Below are 25,034 nucleotides of genomic sequence, written 5' to 3' on the forward strand. Positions count from 1 at the left end.
TCGTAGATATGGAGACTGACCTGCACACAGGCACCAAGGACAGATGGAGGGCACCAACTCGATCACAGGAGACATGGAGGAGAGGATGGGTGCAGACAGATGCCAGGCAGAAGAGAAGCAGGGTTCAGAGAGCAAGGAGATGGGGAGGGGGAGGAAGAGGAAAGGAGACCAAGAAAAGAGACAGAATTTCCCTCTTCTTTACAGACTTCTCCCTTGAGACTGGAGTTGGAGCCCCTTGGTAGGGATGTCAGGAAAGAGAAGTCAGAGGGGTGACCCAAGTGGACACCCAGGCTAGGAAGTGTCCCTTCCCACCTCCAATAAACAACTGGAGTGGGCTCTGAGTCACCCTGGCTGGGATGGCAACTTGTGGGGAAAACCCTAATCTGGGGACACCCTTCCTGCCACTTTGCCATGCTATATTTAGTTTGAGGGGATGGGTGCTGGGTGACCCCCCCAAGGCAAGTGTCAGCTTTCCTCCTAAATATAGCTGGGGGTAGGGGAGCCAGAGTCTCACAGAGGGCCATGGGAGAGCAAAGGGCCACCCAAGGGACTGTCCAGCTGCAGTGATGCCGGCCCTGCTCGAGGTCTCCTGCCTTTCCCTCCGAGGTCCACTTCTTGGACTATTTCCCTCCCTCCGGGGCTCTGGCTCTTCTGGCCGAGTTTTTCTCCCCTCTGTCTTCTTTCTCTTCACTATGGGTCACAGTTCTCCAAGCCCACCATGTTCTCCTCGCTCTAATTACCTTGAGGTTTTCTTACCCGCCCTGAGACTCCCTGGTCCCCAGCCAGGAAATTCCAGGATAGACGACTATGTGGGGGAGCCCCACAGTCACTGTCTCCGGCCTTATCACTGCACAAGCCCAGCTGGCTAATGTCTGGCAGGGAGATCCAGGAGGGGAGACAGGAGGAGAGGGTGGGAACCTGTCCTAGACACCATAGCAATTCCAGGCCTGAACCGGGGACTGAAGGAAAAGCCTGGGGCCTGGACCGCCGTGTCTGAGGGAGGAGGGCTGGGTTCTGAACACGGGTCTGAACCCCGGTGTCTGAAGAGGGAGGGCTGGAGCCCGCACCCCTAGGTCTGAGGGAGGAGGGGCGGGGTCTGGACCCCAGTGTCTGATGGAGGAGGGCTACAGCCCCGACTCTGGAACTGAAGTTGCCCAGGCCCGGCTTCCGAGGTGCCGGCACGCGCGTGCTAGGCGGGCTCCCCCGCCCCTCCTCCGCCGTCGGGCGCCGCCCCGCCTCCTCCCCGACCCAGGCCCTCCCAAGCGCGAACGGCGAGTAGCCGGCTAGCAGCGGGTGTCCGAGCTGCCAGCGAGCCGGAGGAGGAGCCGCGGCGGCGCCAAGGGCAGCCAGGGAGCAGAGAAGGGCGCCCCAGGTAAGCGCTCCGCGCCTCCTCCGGCAGATGCCGCCTTCCAGGTCGCCCAGCCCCCGGGTAGGGAGGGACGGGGGCGGGGCCGACAGGGGCGGGGCTTGGCGGAGGAAACTGAGGCAGGACGGAAGTGTCCAAATGGTAGAACCGATCTCCTCCAAGCGACTCAGGAGTAGGGATCCCCAGTCCAGTTTTCCTGGATGGAGAAGCAGGGCGTCCCCATTTATAAGCACCTTGGAGGAGCGGCCGCAACCCCAGAACCTGTGGGTCTGAGGGAGGAGGCGGCTGGAGTCCAAGAAACCTAGTCTGCAGGGGGAGGCATGTGGGGAACCAGAACATCCTCGCTGAGGGAGGATGGTTCTGGGGCCTGGGACCCATGGGTCTGAGGAAGGAGGCAGCTGTGAGCCTGGACACCCAGTCTGAGGGAGGAGGCAGCGGGTACCCGCACTCCCCGTGCTGGTGTGGTCAGCCTCTGCCCCTGCTCACACTCCGAACTTCCCATTCCCCCCCTCGGAGCCTGGCCAGACAGACACTCCAGGTATGCGCAGTCGGAGTCTTGGGCGGGCCCTGGCCTGTCCTGCGAGGAGCGAACATTCCAGGAAGCAGCCTCGGGGACCCGGGGCCCTGAGCGTGGGCCGGCAGGGACCCGGGTGTCCAGGCCAGCCCCACCCCCGCCGCGTCCGGTGCAGGGGCGGGAGGAGGGGATGTAATCTCTTCCAGTTGCCTCACCTGCCCCTCCTTTCTGCACCCCACCCCCATCTGCTCCCCATCCCTCCAGAGCTCTCACCTGCACCGGGAAGGGGCCTCCGGAGTGGGCGGGGCCTCCACTCCAGGGTACCCCAGGCTTTCAGAGACTCGGGAAAGGGTGGCTTTTTTGGGGGGTGGGGGGCGTGCCCTTCCCCCGTCTGCCTATGTAACCGGTTTCCTTCCTCCCACAGGTGGTTGCCCCCTCCCTCTCCTGAGATGTCAGGGAGGAGACTACCTGTTTCCTACACAGGGGCCCCACAGAGCTCGGGGGCCCCCATCCCCAGAGTGAGGAGGTGGAGGTGCTGCTGACAGGTCTGGTATTCATTCATCTGCTGCTTTCCAGTCCTGGGCCAGCTTCTAGAATGTTCTAGCCTCTCCATCTCCCTCCCAGCATCTCCCGGCACCTGGGTCAGTCTCGCACTCAGGGGTTTCTCTGGGTTACAGGACACGGGGGCCAGATGGCATTGCCCAGCATCCAGTCCACGCCACTTGCCGGCTGTGTGACCCGGTAGAAATCGTTTCTCCTTCTGTTTGACTGTACAGCCCTGGCTGGCCTGGAACTCACTGTGGAACCAGGGCTGGCCTCAAACATGTGGCCCTCTTCCCGCCTCTGCCTCCTGGGTGCCGAGTTGACAGGTGTCCATCCCCACACCCAGCTTTGGCTCTTCATTCACACCAGCTGAATAGTTAGTATTAATCTAAAAGTTAAGCATTCTCCAAGTTCTAGAACACAGGGTGCCCTAAGGTCCTCCCACAGTCTGCCAGGCTGACAGCCGTGGGGGGGCACAGGGGGGACCCTGACTCCTATTACCCAGGCGTCTTCCTTCTTCTCGGTTTTCAGGTGTGCAAGCCATGCTCCCTCACCACTCCCGCTCTTTCCTCCTTTTCCTTTTCCTCCTCCCCAGCGTCCCCATGGAGCCCCAACCCCCATCCTCCACCTTGCCCCCATTTCTGGCCCCTGAGTGGGACCTGCTGTCTCCCCGCGTGGCCCTGTCAAGGGGCGCCCCTGCTGGGCCCCCTCTCCTCTTCCTGCTGGAGGCCGGAGCCTATGGGGAGCCGGCGGCGACCCCAGCCAACCGCAGCCGGCGTGGGGTGAGTGAGACTGCGCCCGCGAGCCGCCGGGGTGAGCTGGCGGTGTGCGACGCAGTGAGTGGCTGGGTGACGGACCGGCGGACGGCGGTGGACTTGCGTGGGCGCGAGGTGGAGGTGCTGGGCGAGGTGCCTGCAGCAGGTGGCAGTCCCCTGCGTCAGTACTTCTTCGAGACGCGCTGCAAGGCCGAAAGCGCTGGGGAAGGCGGCCCGGGTGTGGGCGGAGGGGGTTGTCGCGGCGTGGATCGGAGGCACTGGCTCTCAGAATGCAAGGCCAAGCAGTCCTATGTGCGGGCGTTGACTGCAGACTCCCAGGGCCGCGTGGGCTGGCGTTGGATTCGGATCGATACAGCTTGCGTCTGCACGCTGCTCAGCCGAACAGGCCGGGCCTGAGGACTCCAGCTTGGGAACTGCTCAGGTTGAGGAAAGAAAAGAGCTGGATGCTAAAGGACCTCAGAGGCGACCTGGCTGCTCTACTGTGCCTTCTGATTGAGAACTGGAAAAAAAAAAAAATCAAATCTCTCATTTTTGAGAGCTCAATCCGTGTGGAATGTTTGATGAAACCAAGTGGAGTTTGAAGGGATGAATAGGAGTTCTCCTGGAGGAACTTGACAGTAATAATAATAGCCAATGATTGCTATCTACTGTTTATTAGACCTAATACTTAACTCTCTGACCATTCCAACATCAGAGGATCCTGGCTCACCCTGAGAAGAGGGACCAGGAAGGAACGTGTGAAAAAGGGATGTGAGCAGGGACTGTTTGCCTAGCATGTATCAAGTCCTGGGCTCTATCCTGAGGACCACATCATAAACCATGTACAGTGGTGGAAATCTGCAATGCCAGCACTTGGGAGGTAAAAGCAGGCAGATCAGGAGTTCAAAGTCATTCTTAGCTACATAGGGAGTTTGAGGCTAGCCTTGTCTACATGAGAACTTATCTCAAAAAAAAAAAAAAAAAAAAAGAAAGAAAGAAAAAAATAAAAAGGAGTGGGCTTTGTTGTGATACATGCCTGTAATCCTAATACTCGAGAGGCTGCAGACAGGATTGCCTCTAGTTCCAGGACAGCCTGGGTTGCATAGACTGGCAGGCAGGGGCACGGGGTGCAGGGGGTTGGGGGGATGGGTCGTGGGAACATGATGGAAGCAACTGGCCCTAGAACCTCGAGGAGGTGGTCAGTGGGGACCATCATGGTGGAGCTGGGGTTGAAATGAGGAGCCTGACCTGGCCAAGGCAGACAGGTGTCGGAATACAGCACTCTGCTTTGAGTGGTGAGCATCCAGAGAAGTGCAAGCAGGCTTGGATGCCTCATGCCCAGAGCAGACCTAGTCTTTTTTGTTTAGTTTTGATTTTGGAGACAGGGTCTCATGCAGCTCAGGCTGGCTTTGAACTCACGACTGAACTCCTTATCTCCTGCTCCCCCTCCCAAATGTGACATTACAACTTATGCAGTGCTGGGGTTGGAACCTGGGCCTCCTGCATGCCGGGCAAGCATGTCATCGCCTGGACCCCACCACACACACACACACACACACACACACACACACACACCTTTTTTTTTTTTTTAAGATTTATTTATTATATAAACAGTGTTCTTTCTGCAAGTTTGCCTGCACACCAGAAGAGGGAATCAGATCTCATTACAGATGGCTGTGAGCCACCATGTGGGTGCTGGGAATTGAACTCAGGACCTCTGGAAGAGCGAGCAGTCAGTGCTCTTAACCTCTGAGCCATCTCTCCAGCCCCCACACATCTCTTTTTAAAAATGTCTTGGGACAGGTTCTCACGCAGCTCAGGCTGGCCTAGAACTGGAATATGTTGCTGAGGATGACCTTACATTTTTTAAAGATTTCTTTAATTTTATGTGCATTCGGTGTTTTGCCTTCATGTATGATGTGCATCATGGTGGTGTCTGCAGTGGCCAGAACAGAATATTGGATCCCCTGGAACTGGAGTTACAGATGTTTGTGAGGCACCATGTGGGTGCTGGGAACTGAACCCTAGTCCTTTGCAAGAGCAGCCAGTGCTCTTAACTGTTGATCCATCTCTCCCGACCCACCTTCATCTCAAGTGCTTGGATCACAGGTGTGTGCATCCACACCTGGGAGACAGGGAGGGCCTCTCTACAGTAGACCAGGCTGGACTGACAGCCTTGTGTTGGAGCAACAGCCTATGGCACCGCAGGAGGGGGTCTAAACATTCTTTGGAGGCCAGCTTCTCCCACCCTGAGTGAGCCTGGACCACTAGCCAGGCAGAACCTGCCCCTGATGCTCTGAGGGTGGCCTTATTCCCATCCTCTAACCACCTCCCTCTGTCTCTCTGACTTCCTGTCTCTTTTCTGTGGGTGAGGAGCCCCTTTTTTTGTTTCCTGGTGTATTTCCCACCCCCACCCCCGTCGCCCAGCCTCCATACCCAGGTGGAAGTTTTCAGCCAACTGAAAGGCAGGCAGCCCTGGGGACGCTCGCCCTTCAGCCTTCATGGAAAAGAGCTGTCTGGAAACTGTTACCCCGAGGTAGGCAGGCCTGGCAGAAGAGGAGGCAGCCCCAGGGCCAGGGGCCCTGCAGGAAAGGGGCGTTTAGTTCTCCACCCTCTGAATCAGCCTGTCTCCGTGTGTGCTGTCCCCGCCCCCCCCCCCCCCCCGACCTCCCGCCTCCTTTCTCCTCCTCTCTTGGGAGTCTCCACCCTTCCCCACATATCTGTGTCTCTGTGCCGGTCTTAGGGTCTCCTCCATCCTCCTCTTCCAAAACCTTAGTCTGAGTTCCCTGAATTCTCCCCACGCCATTGGCTGGGCTGAGGGTGGGCGGGTTCTGTTACGAGGGGCAACGGCTACACCACAACAAGCCACTTCTTGGCTTCCGAGAGTGTGAGAACTATGGCAGGCCGGACACTAGCTCTGCGATATGGGCCCCCTTGTTCCCCCATTTCTGAAACTGAGGTTCCTGGAACTTGGCCCAGCTGGCATCTCACCAGCAGCGGGGTCGCCCACCACAGGATCCCACCGGCACCCTTTCCTCCGCCCATTCTACAGGTGAGAGGACCCAGGGCCCAGGAAAAGGGTGCTGTTCACAAACCCGTGTGCTGGGAGGAAAGAGGACTAAAGGGTTAGACTCTGGGTTTGAACGGGGCGGGGCCCGGGAGCCTGCCTGCAGGCCAGGAGCTGGAGGAAGGAAAGGGGAAGCCTCCTTGGGTCTTTGGGCTGAACTATGCACCTTCTCCCCAGCCTACGGTCCTGACACCCCTGCCCGAAGCCGTGAGGCACGACCCGCGCATCTGGGCCTTTGACGAAGTCATCAGCAGATGGGAAACCACCTCAGGCTCGGCACACAGGCTCAAGACACACGGTGGGCCCTGTGCTCAGCCCAAGGCAGCAGAGCACGAGGACCCTGGGCGGGTACTTGGGATCAAGTCTTTGGCAGAGAAGGTAGGGTTCTGGAATCCTGCAGCCTGGTGGATGGAGAGCTGGACACGGAAGCCCCTGCTTGCTCACCTTGAGTCTTTGGACCACCTTCTTGTAGCTAAGAAGACACCAGGGTTGGGGTGTCCCCCTGGACACAAAATACCAGATCAGCGAGACGAAGGCAGAGTACACGGGCTGCCCAGGTCTGGACCAGAGTGCCCCTCTCTTTGTGGAGCCCCAACCCCCGGCGCTCGCTGACCACCACCGTGGGGGCCCTTCCCAGGTAGAGCAAGCGAGCTTGGACCTGTGGGAAGGAGCCTGGGCTGTCCAGAGGGTTAGGGATCAGACTCAATTGCTGGGCTGGGGAAGCTTGCACTCGAGGGTGCAGCTAAAAGGTATTGGATTAGGGTCAGGATACTGACACTTGACCTCAGGAGGAGGCTCAATGTTGCTTCTGAGGCTGTGGGGTGCTGGTGCAGTGAACGAAGGTAAGTAGTTGCTCCTCAGATCTGGACTAGAATATTCTGAGACAGGGTCAGGTTAGCAGACGGAAGTTAGGTTTACAGGCAAGGAAACAGTTGGGTGCGATTGTTATCCAAGATGCACTTAATGTCCAGTGTCTGGGTAACTGGACTAGGAGGGAACTGGAAAGGGGGTGTGGCTGCAGCTGGAGTTTGGGGTTTTGGCCAGTGTTTAAGATAGAGTGCAGGGCTCCCGAGGACCCTGATTTGAGGCACAAAGCCTGAGACTAGTGGGAGGGCTTTGATAGGGTACACCCAATATCCTTCTTGTCCACTTCCTTTCCCGATGCTCCTCAGGCCCTAGTCCCCTGGACGAGAAATCCAGAGCTGGCTGGCCAGCCCTTTACAGTGGGGAAGACGGGTGTCCTGGGCCGCCTCCAGCCCTACCTGACCACCTCTTTACGTGACTTCTCCAGGTGAGCCTCTCCCCTCTCCCCTGCAGCTCCAACTGCAGACACAGGAAGCGCAGTACTGACCCAAGCTCCACTCTGGAGTTCAGAACCCAGAGCTCCCTCCAAGGCGGCAAGAGCCCATTTCCAGGATCCGAACTCTGCTGCTCTTGGTCCTATTCTCCTGCTGTTCCACCCACAGGAAGGAGCTGCCTGGACACCCTGGCCAGGACAGAGTGGCGAAGTCACAGCCCCCCCGCCGCGTTAAGCTGCACCTGCCAAGGGAGCGCCTAGCTCGGGCATGCCCCGTGCCACCAGCTGTGCCGTACCTAGGGGCCCTGCCTCTGACCCGGGAGTCTTATGGGCCCTCGGTGCACCCGCTCCGCAAGCTGGACCGCTTTTGCCCACTAGAGGCCCCCTGGGGGGGCCCCCACCTGAAGCCAGTGCCTGGCATCTACAGCGTGCCCAAGGCCTACTGCACTGAGAACTCCCGCTATGGGAGTGCCAGGGCAGAGCTGGTGTGAGCATGTGAGCCCTGCCCACCAGGCAGACATACACTCCAGCCTCGGATTTGTGGGTTGTGGGCAGGTCAACCCAGGCATACCCCGCGATTGCAGAGGAGCCTCCTCCGGGCGGAGCTTACTGATCAAGGCGTTTTATAGCTGAAACCACACCCATTTCTGGACCCACGCATCCTGATTAGGGAGTTGGGTGAGGGGCGGTTGCTCCACCTCTGGTCGAAGGTGTCTGGGTATAGTTGGAGGCCCACTTGGCATGGGGGACCTAAGGCCGTAGCTGTACCTTCCATAAGGTTGCACCGAGGCATGAGAATGAGCTAGCCTCCAGCACCTTAGGGGCCCGGCCAGCAGCCTACAGGATACTCTCCCCTTTCCCCTCCCGTGACGGGGGGGAAGGAGCCAAGGGTCCTTCCTGCACCCCCAACGTCCGCTAGGCTCACACCTGGGCTGAGTATGAGGCCAGTCACCATGACACTGGAGCTGGTTCCTCACTTCCCTGACCTTGTCTGTCTCTCGCCCCCAAAGAGATTAGTGTCCAGGTTACCCAAGCCTACAGCCGCTGCTTGGTGGCCTTGCCACCCCCACAACCTGCAGGTATAAAGTCAGGTGGCCAAGGTAGGGAAGGCATCAAGAATGGAGAGACTCCAGGTAAGAGTGTAGGCCCGGGACGTCTCCCAACTCCACCAGACCCTGGCTGAACAGATGGACAGCCCTGTGACCTGTGTGTGTGTGGGGGGTGTCCTAGCTGGTGGGCTCCCAGCAGGACAGATCTGGGTCTGATGGCAGGGGATGGGCCCTGAAGGCCAGGATCTATATTATACTGAGTGGGTCCAGAGCCCGGGATGAAAGTCCAGGGCTAGGCTGAGACACTGGCTATGTCCCAGGGGCTGCTACTGTGGCTGTTGCTGAGCCCAAGTGTGGTAGGGGCCTCCAGGGGCCCCCTGCGGCCACTGTGCCGGCCTGTCAACGCGACCCTGGCTGCAGAGAACGAGGCCTGCCCAGTCTGTATCACCTTCACCACCAGCGTCTGTGCCGGCTACTGTCCCAGCACGGTGAGCTCACCACGTGGGCCGGGGCCTCGGCCAGACTCACGACAGGCGGCACCCGGGCAGGGGCCATAGCTCCTGCGGGGGTTGGGAGGACCGGGCGGATATTCAGCGCAGAGCCAGGGTGCCGGAGCATTCAGCACTGTTTTTCTCCCTGGGCCCCAGGTTCGAGTACTGCCGGCTGCCTTGCCGCCTGTGCCCCAGCCTGTGTGCACCTACCGTGAGCTGCGCTTCGCGTCTGTCCGCCTCCCTGGCTGCCCCCCTGGTGTGGACCCCATGGTCTCCTTCCCCGTGGCCCTCAGCTGCCGCTGCGGGCCCTGCCGGCTCAGCAGCTCTGACTGCGGGGGTCCCAGGGCTCAACCGCTGGCCTGCGACCTCCCCCACCTCCCCGGCCTCCTCTTCCTCTGAGGAGCTGGCAGGTCTTCCACCTGCCCCTCCCAATAAAGGCTACTTTACAACTGCACTGGGGTGTCCTGTGGGCTGAGGAACACAGCCGGGCTCCAGTTTCCAACCATTTTATACAAAGTCACAGTGTCAGAACTTGTAGACAACAAGGGGGGAGGGCTGAGTGGAGGTCAGCTCAGGAGGTGTCCATTGTGTCGCCTTCTGTGGAGAGGGGAGCCAGGCGTGAGTGAGGTCCAGGGCGCTCCCATGGAGCCCTCTCCCACAGTGGCAGCAGCCTGGGTGGCTGGGATACTCACTGAGCTCATTGAAGAGGAAGGCATCTTGGTATTCCTTCATGTACTGTGTGGAGCGGGACTCGTCCAGGAAGAGGGAGTATACACGTTTGATGTCGTCCACCTGCACCTCTGTGCCCTAGGGACAGGTGGGACTCAGCTTGTGTCAGCATGAGGTCATGGGTCCGACCCCCACCCCAGTTTTCTTCTCTAAGATCACTGTGGTTCTCGGTTCCCACTGAATGCCCATGTGCCGTCCCTTCGGCCCTCCAGGCTAACTTGATGGCTCACCTTTCGTTTCCGGCACACCAGGCTGGCCGCTGTGATAAGCTGGATGGCGTAGCGCAGGGAGGTCTCCAGGCCAATGCGGGTCAGCACTGTGTAGGCATCCTCACTCATCTCCACATCCTCCTCCTCACAGCTGTGGGGAGGCAGGCCTCAGCCAGGCAGAACAGCACAGCAGCCCACCCATCCCCTCAGAGCGTGCACACACACACACACACACACACACACACACACACACACACACACACACGACACGTCGCAGAACCACAGATAAGGAGGTTAAAAAGCTCTGCAGGCACAGGGGGGGTCTCCCGCCCCCGCCCCCCAGCTCTCCCCATGGGTAGGATGCCACACTGGTCTTCCCAGATACAGAAGTCTGGGGGAATCCCTCCCATCCAATCTCCGTGTCCCCCATAAAGGGGCCAGGGGTGCCCCACCGGATGCGCAGAATCTGCTTGGTGTCCTTCTCACTGTAGGGGGATGTTGACACAATGAGCAGGCGGTCTAGCAGGTCAATGGGGATGCCATGGGGGCTCTGGTAGCTGGTGCCTCGGATCCTAGGGGTCAGGAAGGACTGTTAATGGGTGTTCCGGGAAACCGTGCTGGCCATCACACCCACCCGAGAGCTAAGTAACTAACTGCATGAGCACTCTTATCACCTGTAGGCACCGGCCTCCCCAGCAGGCTAGCGGCTGCCTGTTCCCTGCTGCCCAGGGAATTCTTGGTGGGCAGTGGGACCCACAGCAATCTGCTCCAGTCACAGGCAGTTTAGCCACAGCTAGGATGCTGATCTCCAGCTGCCAGACTCCAACCTCCCACTCACGCACTCTCCGGGCCCGGGGAAAGCTGGCACACTGACTGGGGACGGCAGGGGACATCAGAGGACAAAGCGATTGGGAGCAGGACCTCGCTCAGCCAGTGCGGACCTCACAACTGGCTGCCCTCGGTGCCCTGGTCTACAGCTGCCCCTCCTGCACCCTGCCACCCTAAACCTATGGCCTTGGGCAAGTCGACGAGTCTGCTGCCTACTGTGAAGAGGGAGACGGAATGGGGAGAAGGAAGAGCAGAGCCGGTGAGGTTGCCGGGCCACAGCCTCTAGTGCTGTCTGCCCTCTGCATCCTCACAGCCACCTCTAACTCCAGTGCCAGGGGATATGACGCACTCTTGTGGCATCGTGGGTACCACATGCCTGTGAGCGTATACACAGACACACACAAAAGTAAATCAGAAAAGGGGTTGAGGAGATGGTTAAGAACACACACCGCTCTTGCAGAAGCCTCAGGTGGGCTCCCAGTACCCACACTGGGTAGCTCATAACTGCTTGTAAGTCCAGCTGCAGGGAATCTGACCTACTGTTATGGACTGGGCACACTCCTCAATCACACTTGCACACCCCCCCTGCCACATAATGGGGGAGGGGATGCCATGGTAAAAACATGAGACAGGCTGATGTGCTTGATGAAGCTCATGAGCCACCACCAGAGGGAGACTGGCCGCCGAGCCCTGTCCCTCCTGGCTCCCCAAACCCAGGTCCTCTGCAAGAGCACTATGTACTCTTAACCTGGGAACCATGGCTTCAGACCTGTTTTCTTTGAGAAAAGGGTCTCATGTAGCCCATGCTCAGCCTCCACAGTGCTAGGACTGCTGCTGGAGTGGACGCGCCACAGTATCTTGAGGTCAAAGTATCTGGGTCTGAGTGACCTGACTACCACAGCAGTTTGTAACATGTCTAATAGACGCTCCTGTGCCCAGCCTCTTTGGGTGCCTTGACCAACAGTTCTGAACTGCACGTGGGACAGATTTTCTATCTGCCCAGGACTGTGGGGACAACGGCGAAGGCAAGCTCGGAGAGGAGGTGCTAGGGTCCCAACCATGGCACTCAGCAGACAGTCCATTTACCCACAGGCTACCATCAACCCCCGGTCCAGAGTCCCTCTTCACCCAGAAACCTCGACAGCTCCTCACCGGGTGATGCCTCGGTTGGTGGCCATGATGAGGACAGGGGCCATGTCACTCTCCAGGGCCCGGTTGAGGAAAGAGAAACTCTCAATGTCCAGCATGTGGACCTCGTCGATGAACAGCACCTGGAAGCCGTCGGGGCACAGATCAAGCTCACCTCCACCCCTTTCTTTCCCCAGGTCATAGCTGCCCCCCCAGTTCTAGGCACTCACCCCAGGGATGATCTCCGCCTTGCCTTCCTCCCTCCACTCAGCCACCTTGGCATTGATCTGTTCTCGGACTTCGGACTTGATCTCCCCTGTGTCTCCTGCGGGAGACGGGGGCATCAGTGGACTAGAGACTGTGTCCAGGACCAGGGGTGGGCAAAGACAGAGGAAGACAAATGCCACGGAGGAGGGCTGTAGTGCAGCAGGCCCAGGACCCTGGAACACCCCACACAAGACAGAGGAGGGACCTGAGGAGGGACTCAGGACAACGCAGGGAGTGATAAACCCAAATGGAGCACAGAAGGCAAACAGGAGGTCTGGGAAGAAAGACCGAGGAGGTGCTGTGCCAGGAGAGGAGAAAGCTGACCTGAGAAAAGGGCCAGAAAGCCCTGAGTCCGAGAGTTGATGACGTCAATCTCGTGGAGGGACACGGTGTGCACCACCTCCTTGCGTTTCTGCAGCTCCCCGTCTGGGCACTGCACGAACTTAGTCTAGAGGGCCGAGGGCAGGGGTGAGGGCAGCAGGGCACAGGCCCCGGGGCCCCACACCGGGAGATACCATAGCATCCAGACCCCTGATGTGACAAGATATAGAGATGTCCCAGTGCCAGGTGAGGGGTCAGCCAGTACCTGGGAGCCCATGGCGTCATAGTCGCGAGCTCTTGTGAAAGAGCGGCCCAGCTTGGAAATCTTGCCGGTGGCCTTGTCAATAGTGATCACATCCCTGCAGGAGCAATAGCAAAGAGTGAGAGGCCCAGGTGGTGGGGGCGCACGCCTTTAATCCCAGCACTCGGGAGGCAGAGGCTGAGGCAGGCGGATCTCTGTGAGTTCGAGACCAGCCTGGTCTACAAGGGGAATTCCAGGACAGCCAGGGCTACACAGAGAAACCCTGTCTTGGAAAACAAAACAGAATAAGAAGACTCTCTCACTGCCCCAGCCATCTTCATGGCCCCAGTGGCTCACCCAGCCTGGACCTTGTCCTTGGTCAGAGACTCGATCATCTTGGTGCCCAGATCGTAGATGGTCTCCATCTCTGTGGTCTTGAGGGTCAGTTTGCCCACCTTGGACCCCTGAGGGGACACACCAGGAAATGCTTAAAGAACCTCATCCCTTTGTGGCCACAGCTTCAAAATTGCCATGGCACAGGAAGCTCGTGGAGGGGATAGCCTTGGAAGGTGGCTACCTGGGTACCAAACTGTACCCCCAATGTGTGCTGCTGCATCACTGTGAGCCCTAAGAGTGGGGGGAAGTGCCAAGTGCTGGCATGGCTCTCCGTGCCCCAATGAAGGGCACTAAGCCCTGGCCCCAGACCCTCTACTACTGAGCTGCGCATCCTCAGCCCTATTCTTATGTTTCTGAGACAAAGTATCACAAGACCTCCTGCCTCAGCCTCCCCAACATTTTAACCACAGCAGAAAACAAGCATTTTTGTTGATTACAAAGCGAAGACAACTGAAACGGGCCAGCACACGGCTCGGTGGGCAGGGCTTTAAACCAATCTTAATGACCTTGGAACCCGCATGGTAGAAGAACTACTCCCACAATTTATCCTCTGACCTCTACACACACTAAATAAATGCAAAACCAAAAGAAAACAAAACCTTTTATAAAAGGTTAATTAAAAAAAAATCCTGCTGGGAGGTGGCACACCCCTTTAATCTCCGCACTCTGAGGCAGAGGCAGGCGGATCTCTGAGTTCGAGGCCAGCCTGGTCTACAGAGGGAGTTCCAGAACAGCCAGAGCTACACAGAGAAACCCTGTCTTGAAAAATTAACCAAACAAACAACCCACATTCTCCTCAGGACATAAGCATGCTTTATACTACTCAGGCCTGGTTCAGGGAATCAACTACCTGTTTCTGGCCCCTGTAGAGTAGGAGGCACCGTTAAAGGCGGACTAAGGAGGAACCTGGGCTTATCTGTACATAAATATTTTAACGTTTGATTCTCTTTAATTGCAAGCATATGTGTGTCTATATGAGGATTTGTGCACGTGAGTGCAGGGGCCCAAAAAGCCAGAAGAAGGTATTGGGTCTCTAGAACTGCTGTCGCAGGTGGCTGTGGGTGCTGGGAACTGAACTTGGGTCCCAGATTAGCAATACATGTTCTTACTCACTGAGTCATGAAAGAGAAAAAAATCATAGCTATATATGCACAAAACCCTGAGGTCCTTCCCCAGCACCACACAACCCAGGCACGGTGAGGCCTAGGAGCCTAGCTCTCAAAGGTGGGGCATCAGAAACTCAAAGTCACCTTTAGTTATATAACAAGTTCAAGGCAAGTCTAGGCTACATGAGACCCTGCATTTAAAAAAAAAAAAAAATCGGGTAGAGGGCTGGAGAGATGGCTCAGCAGATAAGAGCATTTGGATCCCAGTACCCATGCTAATAAATAAACAAATAAAATATAATATGATAATAATAAATCAGGCATGGCCACATGCAGGCCAGTGCTGCTGGGGATGAAAAACGGGTCACAGGAGCTTTCTGGCTGCCAGCCTAGTTCTAAGTCAGAAAGAGACCTTGTCTCAAAGAAAGAAAGCGGCGTGACAAAGCAGGACACCTGACATCATCCTCTAGTCTCTGCATGTGTGAACACGTGTGCACACACACAAGTACACGCAGGGCTGGGTGTGGGGTGCACATCTTTAATCCCAGCACTCGAGGCAGGAGGGTCTGAGGGTTCAAGGCCAGCCTGGTCTATATTGAGATCCTTTCTCAAAAACAACACACACGCACGCACGCACACAACGAAAAAGAGGAGGGTCCCACGACACACGAGTGGAAAGTGACCACGGTGAGGTCAGTGGGCTGGACCACTTCTTTCCTCAGGCATCCAATAGAAACTGAAACGTCACATGAAGAACCAGCAGCAAGCGTTTGTTTATTTATTTATTTATCAAAATAGAGTTTCTCTCCATAGCCCTGGCTGTTCTGGATCTCGCTCTGTAGCCCAGGCTGGCCTCGAACTCACAGAGATCGGCCTGCCTCTGCTTCTGCCTCCCGAGTGCTGGGATTAAGGCATGCGCCACCACGCTCAGCTGCAACACAGCACTTCAAAACCAGGAGATCACCCACTGCCCTACACTCCTACTGATACAAAGCATCCAGAACCCGCAGGTCCAGAGGCGGGAAGAGATCACGTGGCTGGGGTAGGAGGAAGTCAGGGCTGTTGGTAGACATGTGTATGTTCTCATGGGGTAATAGAAAGTTCTAGAACCAGACAGAGGTGGTGATGGCTGCATGACCACCAAGCCACTCGCTCTGAAACGGCTGGTTTCTACTGAGCGGGCCGTGGAAGGGCCCCGCACGGCCCGGACCGGAGGCCCCACCCTAGCAACTCCTGCAACGGAAGTTCCAAGAGCCTCTAGACTCGATGCATCAGCCCTGTGCAACCTCACCTCAGTCCTTAGAGACGATTTCAGACCAACTGCAAAGCAGGACGAAGGAGAACCTATTAGACTGTTTACTCTCTAAATTCAAACAGTGCATTAACTTTAAAGGCAGGAAATAAGACAGCCGGGCAGCTGCCGAGGGCACACGGGGCCTTAGGTTTGACCCAGCACAGAAAATCCCAGAAACTCCCTATAACCAGGCAGAACAAAGCCAAGTGCCAGACAGACAGACAGACAGACGCATCTGGGTGACGTTGGAAGCAGGAAGTGTGCGGAGGTAGGTCACCTGTGGGCCTCAGAGCAAAGGAGCTCTGCAGGAAGAGAAACATCTGGTTCTTGGTCCCCACAGTAACTCATCAGCTCACACACTCATTTGGCTAGCTTCTCGTTTTACAAGAAAGTCCACCTCGGCCCTGGGACACCCTGCCCTTTGGCTGGAGGTGGCCTGGCCATGAATATGGGTGATGTAGGAACTGTTGAGACTGAGACTCACCGTGCCTGTGGCTGGCCGGTCAATCTGGATCTCCACTACCTCTCCTTCAATGATCTCTGTCTCCTCCCTGGGACAGACAACAGAGCCTGGGTCAGACTGGCCCAACACCCTGATTCCCTGAGCAGGATTTTGGGCAAGCAGAGTGGATATCTCACAGGATACTCACTTGATACGGACACCAATGGAACGGCGGAAGGCTTGAGTCAGAGCCTCTGTCTTGCTCATCTCCAGAGAAAAGATCTCACTGCCTGCGATGGCTGTGAACGGTGTGTCGGGACCCAGCGCCTGGGCCATGCCTGGGGAGCAGCGGTCAGGCGGCTGTGACTGCTGGCCCCTGGCCCCGGGTCCCTGACTCGGTGGTGGGCCATGCTCTTCCTGACTCCTCAAAACCATCTGTGCTCTACCCCCTGCCCGCCCACCAGCCCGTTTAGTTTCCACATTCTGCAGTCTTCCACCTTAGCACACACCGCCTTGCAGGGCACGGTGACATGGCCACTTCTTTTGGTGAGTGCTATTTCTGAACCGATTCTGGATGGAGCCCTGACTCTGTGCCTGGCCCCACAGTCTTAGCAGATGTGGGAGTGAGAAGACAGCTGGGTCAGGAGAGCCTCAGAGGCAGAGATGCCCGAGGAGGATTCTGAAGGATGGACAGAGTTCCACAAGGAAGAGAGGCGGCTGGGATCCTCAATCACTAGTGGACTCAGTACAGAGAAGGCTGTCTGTCTGTCCAGTGTTCACCCTCTTCCTTATCCCCAGAACCCCCACTTTATGAAGACAGCAATGATCCAAATTAAAAATTACCAAACAATGCTGGTGTGGTGGCAGCCACCTTCACCCTGCACCCTGGAGGCAGAGGCAGGCGGGTCTCCAGGACAGCCAAGCCTAAGACAGCTAGAGCCGCCGCCTGCTCTGCAGCATGTGAGCTAGAACCACAAATGCAGAAGCACACGCTTCCCCACAGGGCGGCTACACCTGAGGCCTGGACTAGAGTGGGGAAGGCTGGAGCTTCAGCAGCCTTCTTGGAATACAAGGTCACCCTAACATAGCAACAGAGAAGTAGAAAATGTTGAGGCTAGAAGTCAGGGGACCCCGTATAACTGCTCAGTGGCCCCAGACAACTTCCTGATGCTTCTATGATTGTCTGTTAAACAGTTAACCTGTCCCTAACTCCCGAGGAGAACGTCTGCCCCATGAGGCCGCTTACCCATGGCGATGGCTGTCTTCCCAGTGCCTGGCTGGCCAGCAATGAGGACGGCCCGCCCTGCGATTTTCCCTTCTCGGATCATCTCCAGCACCACGCCAGCTGCACGCCGGGCAGCTAGCTGCCCCACCATGCCCTGGGAAGCCTGTAGAGTGGAAGGTGAGAGGACATGGAAAGTGACTGACGGCCTCCAGAGCCACCGCTGTGTTCCCACCCCACCTTGCCTGCTGGAAAAACAAGGTTTTCTTTTTCTTTCTTTTTTTGATACAGGGTCTCACTCTGTAGACCAGGCTGGCCTTGAACTCACAGAGATCTGCCTGCCTCTGCCTCCTAGCACCGGGATTGCAGGTGTGCATTACTGTGGCTGAACTGCTTCAGTGTAGACTCTTTGAGAGTTCTGAAGACAGGAATAGCCCTGCTCAACTTGGCAGGAACAGCCCACGTACCCAGCCCCATAGCTCTACCTGTCTTGGTTCCAAGGCATCATCCAGTCCTAGACCCCGGATGTGGGAGTGAGCGCCTGTGTGGGAGGAAGGGAATAATCACTGGCTGGTTCCAGGCCACGCTGTGTGGACTGAGTCAGGGGCTTCCCTCAGAGCTCAGGCTGCCCTCTCGGTCAAATGAAGCCAGGAAGAGGCCTGAGCATGTACAGTTAAGTGTTCAGCATCCAAGAGCTGAATGATGCTACCAAGGTCCCAGGTACTGGGTCCAAGAACTAACGGTGAGGGCCAGAGTGGGAAGACACTGGTACTCGGTACTCAGGGCTCTTATTCCACATCACCCTGACAAGCCAGAGCATGTGACCATCATTCCCGGGCCCACCCACAGGAATGGGGCACAGACAGCTTAAGGCCCCAGCCCAGACCCCATCCAGGAAGAGGTGAGGACAGGAGCCCCTGTGCACCAGATGGCTCTGTAATAAACCCAAAGAACACAGGTGCCAGACCCAGGCACAACCCACCTCTATGCCACCACACCCTGAAAGTGAGTGTGTCACTTCTGGTGGAGATGGGATTCGGCAAGCCCTGGAACTGTGTGAGTCCTTGGGTCCCACTCAAGCATTGGGAATGGGAGGGTGTTTCATTTCAATAAAGTAGAACTCATCAGCCAGGCATGGCAGTACACATCTGTGACCCCAACACTCAGGAGGTAGAGACAGGAGGTCAGATGTTCAAAGTCACCCTCAGCTACACAGTAGGTTCAGGGCCAGCCTGGTCTACATGAGACTGCCTCAAGAAGAAAAACAAGGCCAGGCGTGGTGGTGCACACTTTGAATCCCAACACTCTGGAGGCAGAGGCAGGCGGATCTCTGTGAGTTCAAGGCCAGCCTGGTCTACAGAGTGATTTCAGGACAGTCAGGCCTACACAGAGAGTAAGTAGAAAGATCCTGCCTCAAAAAAAAAACAAAGCCGGGCAGTGGCGGTGCATGCCTGTAATCCCAGCACTCGGGAGGCAGAGCCAGGCGGATCTCTGTGAGTTCGAGGCCAGCCCGGGCTACAGAGTGAGATCCAGAACAGGCGCAAAGCTACACAGAGAAACCCTGTCTCTAAAAACAAACAAACAAACAAAAACCCACAAAGAAGAACACTTAAAGGATGCAGCAGCTCAGGGGTAGAGAGCTTGCCTAACATGGACGAAACCTCAACAGAGAGCATCCAAGGGCAGTCGTCACCCGCGCAGCGGTCTCTACCAGGTCTTCAGCTGCAACAGGCTCCTGCCCTTTAAACAGGGAAGCATCGATGGCCCATGCTTAAACCACTGTCTTAAGTTTTAGAGACAGGGTCTCACAAAGTTGCCCAGGCCGTCCTGGAACCCATGCCCGGAACCTCAGCCACCACATCTGCCCACAGTCTCTCAGTGACTCTTAACATTCACAAGGGGCAATTGTCTTCGCTCCACTTTGCAGGTCAGAAAACCGAGGTGTTCAGAGTCCACTCATGAGTCCACAGCCCTCTACTATGTCTTAGAGGTGATGAGTGACCTCTGAACAAGTAGGCCAGCAGGACTCCCCAGAGACCCCCGCCAGCCTGCACCCCAGGCTTGCTGCAGGTGGTGAGCTGTGTCTGAGCTGCTCTGAGATTTGGTGACCTCAATAGGGATGGCCGTCTGTTGAGTGCTCTGCAGGCGGGGGCCTGAACCCACCAGGAACGGGGCAGGTCCAGTCCAGCCTCAGGAAGCATCTGACCACAGGCTCTGTGTGCAGGGACATGGCTCAGATGTTCCTCGAACTTCCAGAAACCTCATGGAAGCATCCGGCCTATGGCAGCCAGTATCGCCTGGGATGAGGGCCCCACCACGTCCTTCTTGTCTGCCTGTCTGGACACTCAGCAGCAGTGGTCTCCCCGGTCCTGACCCCGCTCACTTACCAATCCTCTCGATTCTTGTCACATCCCGGATCTCAGGGACTTTGGTGGTGGCTGCCTGCAGGTAAGGAGGATGGATGTGTGAGATTCCCAGGAGCTCCCTTACATTCCTTCCCTCACAGGCAGGCAACAGTCCAGGCGCAGACCCCCACCCCCACCCCACCCCTGTGCTGTCACTAATGGCAGTGATCAGCCCCACTACAGAGAGGCCCAGGAGACTCTCAGACCAGTGCTCTGGTTACTATTAGGTCCATGTCCCACGAAGAGCACAGTCCACACCTCTCTGGCATAACTTGGACTCCATGTTTGCAGTTGAACATGCTAGAGTGCTGTCCACCAAACACCTACCAGGTAGGGCCTCCTGTGCATCTGTGCTCTGGAAGCAGCAGCTAACACCATCCCCTCTCAGAGAAGAGACATGAGAAAAGACCTCCTAGAATGGCTGAGCCCTTGGAATTCTCCACAAAGCAAGCACACCCATGTTCACAACAGCCAAAGCCACACACATCCATATGCTCGGTGACCAATGAGTGAGAAGCAGGAGATGTTCTATTCATTTATGAAATATTATTCAGCCATAAAAAGGAGGAGTGATGCTCTGATACCAGATATGCCTGGGAAGAACACTGAATGGCTGAGTGGGCTCTTCCATGTTGGATCAACAATTAAGAGTACTCCCTGGCTGCTCTTCCGGGGACCAAGATTAAATCCCCTGTACACATGTGGCGTCTCACAATTGTGTATAACTCTAGTTCCAGGAGATCCAATATTCTCTGCTGGCCTCTGCAGGCACAGACTTACATGGAGACAAAACAGCCATACACATAAAAGAAAACATGATTTTAAAGACCTGCATGTTGAATGACTCTTATATGTAGTATCCAAAAGAGATAAGTCCAGAAATAGAAAGTAGAGTAATGGCTGCCAAAGGCTCAGGGAGGGAGGTGTGGGAACACTGGGGGTGTCTGATAAGAGCCTGAGTCAGGAGAAATGCTCTAAATCTGGGGCTAGCCCAAGCTACAGAGTGCAACGAGACAGAGAAATCCAGATGGTAGACCTTTGCACATCTCCAAATATCGTGATGACTCTAGGAAACCACAATGCTCAGCATGCCTCCTCCCTGAACAGACCTCCAGGATGCTCTACAAATGTTCACAGCTTGCCTCTTGCTGTTCAATCCTTCTAATTGACTGTCTCTGTAGGCTGGAGGGACTCCAGGAGCACAAGACCCCAAATGACTACTCCACACACACAGGCCCTTCATAAGGCAAGCAAGCAAAGGCCACACCCAAGAACCCCAACTCTCCGGACAGATATTCATGAGAAGTTTGTCTTCTACAAGGTCAATTCTGTCCACTGCTGAACAAACACCTTTTAAAATTCAAGACCCAGCAAAGTATAGGCCAGGGGTAGAAACTCCTCCATGCTGTGTGAGGGACTGTGTTCCATCCTGTGATATTTCATCTTTTTTTTTTTTCCCTGTGATGTTTCCTCTTGATGGAGTTTATAATTACCATGGAAACAAACTTCTGGGCATATCTGTGAGGGAGTTTCTAGACTGGGCTAAATGGGAAGACCCACCCTAACCGTATCGTTTTTACTTCGTGACTGAGGATGCAACGTGACCTGCTGCCTCGGGCTCCCACTGTCACAGGGACTGAATCCCTTCCAACTGCGAGCCAGGAAACAAACCCTTCTATGATGGTCAGTTTTACTTTTATGTCAATTTGACACAAGCTAGAGTCCTTAGGGAAGAATAATCTTAACTAGGAAACTGCCTCCCTGGGGCCCGGCGGTGGTGGTGCATCTGGGAAGCAGAGGCAGGCGGATCTCTGTGAGTCTGAGGCCAGCCTGGGCTACAGAGCGAGCTCCGGGACAGTTGGGGTTGTTTCACAGAGAAAGCCTGGGAAGGAGGGAAAGGACACTGCCTCCACAAGACTTGCCTGTAGGCAAGCCTGAGGGCGTTTTCTGGATGGATAACTGAGTGACGTTCAGGCTGAGGACGCAGCAACAGCTGTATCGCTGTGGACAGCAGGTACACTCCTGCCTTCAGACACACATTGAGGAAGAGCCCACGGAAATCCCTGGCTAACACTATGGTGCCAACTACGCTCACGCTGGCTCCACCCTCGGGGCTCAGGTCCAGCTGTGCTGGCTCCCTGGTGCCCACGTGGGGCTCAGGAAGAAATGTCTAGGCCCACATACACATAACCCCCCAAAATGTGAAGGCTGTGGATCTGTCACCAGGCTTCAGAGGTTGTCCAAGGGGTTCCTGGCAATCCTTCAAACTGTTGAGGCCATGGGCCATGGGATGGAGGCAGGTCAAAGGTCAGAAGCACCGCAGGAGTCAGAGTCAGAGTGACAATGAAGCCTCCAAGGCTTCACTGTGCTGGGGGGGGGGAGCTCTGAGGGAACCAGCAGGTAAAGGTGGCTGCCTCCAAACCCCACCACTGGAATCCCATTTCTGGGACCCACGTGGCGGACTGAGAGAAACCACTTCTGCAAGTGTACATGAGTCCTGGTGAGCGGTCACCTACACAAATACACATGCCCACAAAATAAATAAAAATATATAATTTAGACCAGATGGTGGCGGCATGCGCCTTTAATCCCAGCACTCGGGAGGCAGAGGCAGGCAAATCTCTGTGAGTTTGAGGCCAGCCTGGGCTACAGAGTGAGTTCCAGGAAAGGCGCAAAGACACAGAGAAACCCTGTCTCGAAAAACCAAATAGGGGCTGGAGAGATGGCTCAGGGCTTACGAGTGTTCATTCACTCCTCTTGAAGAGGACCCGGGTTCAGTTTCCAGCTATAATATGGGGCTGAAGAAATAGCTTAGTGGTTATGAGCAGGGCTGCTCTTCCAGAGGGTCCAGGGAGGTTCATTCCCAGCGCCCACATGGCAGTACGCAACCATCTGTGGCTCCAATCCCTCCTCTGTCCTTCGTGGGCACCAGGCATGCATGTGGTACAGACACACACACAGGAAACTACCCATACAGAGAAAAATGAAAACGGGCTGGGGAGGTGGCTCAGTGGTTAAGAGCACTTGCTGCTCTTGCAGAGGACCCAGGTTTGGTCCCAACATGGTGGCTCATATCCATAGTTCCAGTTCCAGGAGAACCAATACCCCTTGCTGGCCTTCTACAGGCACTGAAAGTGCATGATGCATATACAAGCTCCTATACATAAAATACATACAATACAATAATAAACTTAAGTATATTAAAAAGTAACAAAAAATTTGAAGTGACTGCCAGGAACCCCTTCGGGAACTCTGACCTGAGTCTAAATACAGTCTTGCATCTGTACCATACGGGAACAGGGAATTAAAAAACAACACACACTGGGACAGCCCAATCCAAGGACAGAACTTCAGATGTTTCTCTCACCTCCCTCATCTTCTTCCTCCTTCTCCTCACCATGGCAACACCAACACTCTCCACTGCCCTTCCTACAACTTGACTGGGCTCAACACCGGAACTGAGGCCACCAGAAGGCCACAGGAGTTCTTCACCTGAAGTCTGGGGAACTGAAGCCAGACCCAGTGTGTGTGGTCTCACTTCCTGGGGTTTACTCACTCATTTTAACATCCAAATAATTGTGTGTTCACACAGACATGTGCCCTGTACGAGATTCCAGAAAATGCAAATACTCTCTGGACAAAACGGCAAGCTCTGAACCCACACTTTGTTTCTCTTCCTCTCGGACACACTCTTGGTTCCTGACACATCTTCCCGTCCATGTGACACATGCTCTCAAGTACACAGCACAGGTTAATATTGGCTACTCTCTCCAGGGCTCAGGGTGCCAGCCTCACAATCTTCATAGACACTGGGACAAAAGACTGTGGAACTGGCCACAGACTGTATCAAGAGGAAGAGTGATGGAGTTTCTGGAACATGATGTGGGGAGGAGCCAAGATTCTGCCATCCCAGGCTCTTGTTTATTTACTCATTCTCATAGAAATCTGAGTATCGTGTGTGTGTGTGTGTGTGTGTGTGTGTGTGTGTGTGTAAAAAGAAAAAGAGAAATCCTGAGTATCCACATGACTCCTCCAACACACTTAGGATTCTTTCCCCGCCCCCCAGACAAGGTTTCTCTGTGTATCCCTGGCTGTCCGAGAGAGAACTTGCTCTGTAGATCACCAGGCTGTCCTCTAACTGAGCGATCTGTCTGCCTCTGCCTCCTGAGTGCTGGGACTAACAGTGTAGGCCTGGCAGACCTAGGATTCTTTTCTGTTGTTTTTCAAGACAGCGTTTCTCTGCGTAGCCATGACTGTCTTGGAACTCTCTCTGTAGAACAGGCTGGCCTTGAACTCAACTCAGAGAAATCCACCAGCCCCCGCCTCCCAAGAGCTGGGATTAAGGTGTGCGCCACCACGGCCTGTGTAATAGAGTTGCCTTCTCCATCAGATTTTAAGGCCACGACTAGCTTTCTCCTTCCGCAGAGGTTCTTCCTTCAGATCCAGGTCAACCCTCTTCAGTCCAGGCCTCCTCCGGCCCTCCTCCCTCAGACCCAGATGCCCACCCCGTCCTCCCCCTCTAGACCAGGCCTCACTCACAGTCCTCTCAGACCCAGGATTCAGGCTCCAGCCCTCCTCCCTTGGTATAATCTCCTCCAACACTGCCCATGTGTCCTCCCGAGCCTCCTTGAGGACCACGCGACTTCCTCAGCCCTCTTCCTTCAGACTCGTGCACCCACCTCTGCTCTCCTCCCTTAGATACCTGAGTCCCCCTCTTTATCTCTTGCTCAGACCCAGGATCCTCCTCAGCATCCTCCCTCATGAGTCCTCCCCACCCTTCCTCCTTCAAAGCCAGGCATCCTCCTTATCACTCTCCCTTCAGACCCAAGAGTCCTCTCCAGCCGCCTCCTTCGGACTCCATAACGAAGGTTATTCTTAGTTCTCCACATGCATCCAACACTTACCACAGTTGCCATGATGCACACCAACCGCCAATGCCCCAGCGGAAACGGAAATAGGCTAGGAGCGGCCTTTGTTCTCTCTAGGCTCCCCGGTCATCCAGGCATCTCTATGGTTTATAAACTATGTAAATCTCTCCGGGGGGCGTACACTAGGCCGCGCCCACCCCAGAGGCTACATCGGAGGGCGGGTGTCTGGGTCCTGGGCGGGTTCCTGACGTCTCCTGCTCCTCCTTCTTTTACCCAGCCTCCCCGCCCCCCAACCGCTAAGACCGATTGCAAAATTCTGAACACTTTTTGTAGCAACCACACGTCTTCCACGATCCCTTTCGTCTCTATCCGCCCTTCCTCCCCAAATTGGGGCCCCAGCTGAGACTGATAGTTCTATTCGCCAATTGCTTCCATGCTGCGCGGCAACAAGCCCCGCCCCCTGCAGATCCCGGGAGGGTCTGGCCAGAGAAACTGG

At 55.8% G+C, this 25,034-nt stretch overlaps 4 protein-coding genes across 8 annotated transcripts; 3 read left to right on the forward strand and 1 right to left on the reverse strand.

The window, feature by feature from the left end:
* Nucleotides 1-293: 293 nt before the first annotated feature.
* Ntf4 (neurotrophin 4) lies at nt 294-4,110 on the forward strand. Of its 4 annotated transcripts, none has more exons than XM_028859187.2 (3): nt 294-1,372; nt 2,305-2,425; nt 2,955-4,110. In XM_028859187.2, the coding sequence occupies exon 3, from the start codon at nt 2,966-2,968 to the stop codon at nt 3,593-3,595; it is 630 nt and encodes a 209-aa protein (XP_028715020.1). In that variant the 5' UTR covers nt 294-1,372; nt 2,305-2,425; nt 2,955-2,965; the 3' UTR covers nt 3,596-4,110. The 4 variants fall into 4 exon arrangements, with proteins under 4 accessions (XP_028715020.1, XP_037056707.1, XP_037056710.1 ...); XM_037200812.1 differs by lacking the exon at nt 294-1,372 and adding an exon at nt 1,383-2,200; XM_037200815.1 differs by lacking the exon at nt 294-1,372 and adding an exon at nt 1,383-1,904.
* Nucleotides 4,111-5,024: 914 nt separating this feature from the next.
* On the forward strand, nt 5,025-8,043 carry LOC114684634. The gene is made up of 5 exons (XM_028859152.2): nt 5,025-6,230; nt 6,423-6,623; nt 6,718-6,882; nt 7,418-7,536; nt 7,712-8,043. Exons 1-5 carry the CDS (start codon nt 6,075-6,077, stop codon nt 8,031-8,033), a joined length of 963 nt encoding a protein of 320 aa, XP_028714985.1. The 5' UTR covers nt 5,025-6,074; the 3' UTR covers nt 8,034-8,043.
* Nucleotides 8,044-8,876: 833 nt separating this feature from the next.
* Nucleotides 8,877-9,536, forward strand: LOC114684635 (lutropin subunit beta). Its single transcript, XM_028859153.2, has 2 exons — nt 8,877-9,079; nt 9,239-9,536. The coding sequence occupies exons 1-2, from the start codon at nt 8,903-8,905 to the stop codon at nt 9,479-9,481; spliced, it is 420 nt and encodes a 139-aa protein (XP_028714986.1). The 5' UTR covers nt 8,877-8,902; the 3' UTR covers nt 9,482-9,536.
* Nucleotides 9,537-9,572: 36 nt separating this feature from the next.
* Nucleotides 9,573-24,923, reverse strand: Ruvbl2 (RuvB like AAA ATPase 2). 2 transcript variants are annotated; one of them, XM_028859151.2, is made up of 15 exons: nt 24,575-24,923; nt 19,653-19,707; nt 17,751-17,806; nt 17,290-17,431; nt 16,252-16,381; nt 16,086-16,152; nt 13,163-13,269; nt 12,830-12,923; nt 12,568-12,691; nt 12,207-12,301; nt 12,001-12,119; nt 10,473-10,592; nt 10,042-10,171; nt 9,775-9,889; nt 9,573-9,676 (listed from the first exon to the last, which is right to left on the reverse strand). In XM_028859151.2, exons 1-15 carry the CDS (start codon nt 24,584-24,586, stop codon nt 9,654-9,656), a joined length of 1,389 nt encoding a protein of 462 aa, XP_028714984.1. In that variant the 5' UTR covers nt 24,587-24,923; the 3' UTR covers nt 9,573-9,653. The 2 variants fall into 2 exon arrangements, with proteins under 2 accessions (XP_028714984.1, XP_028714983.1); XM_028859150.2 differs by having other exon boundaries at nt 9,573-9,679.
* Between the last annotated feature and the right edge of the window lie 111 nt (nt 24,924-25,034).

This window comes from Peromyscus leucopus, chromosome 1 (genome assembly GCF_004664715.2).
Source record: "Peromyscus leucopus breed LL Stock chromosome 1, UCI_PerLeu_2.1, whole genome shotgun sequence".
NCBI lineage: Eukaryota > Metazoa > Chordata > Mammalia > Rodentia > Cricetidae > Peromyscus > Peromyscus leucopus.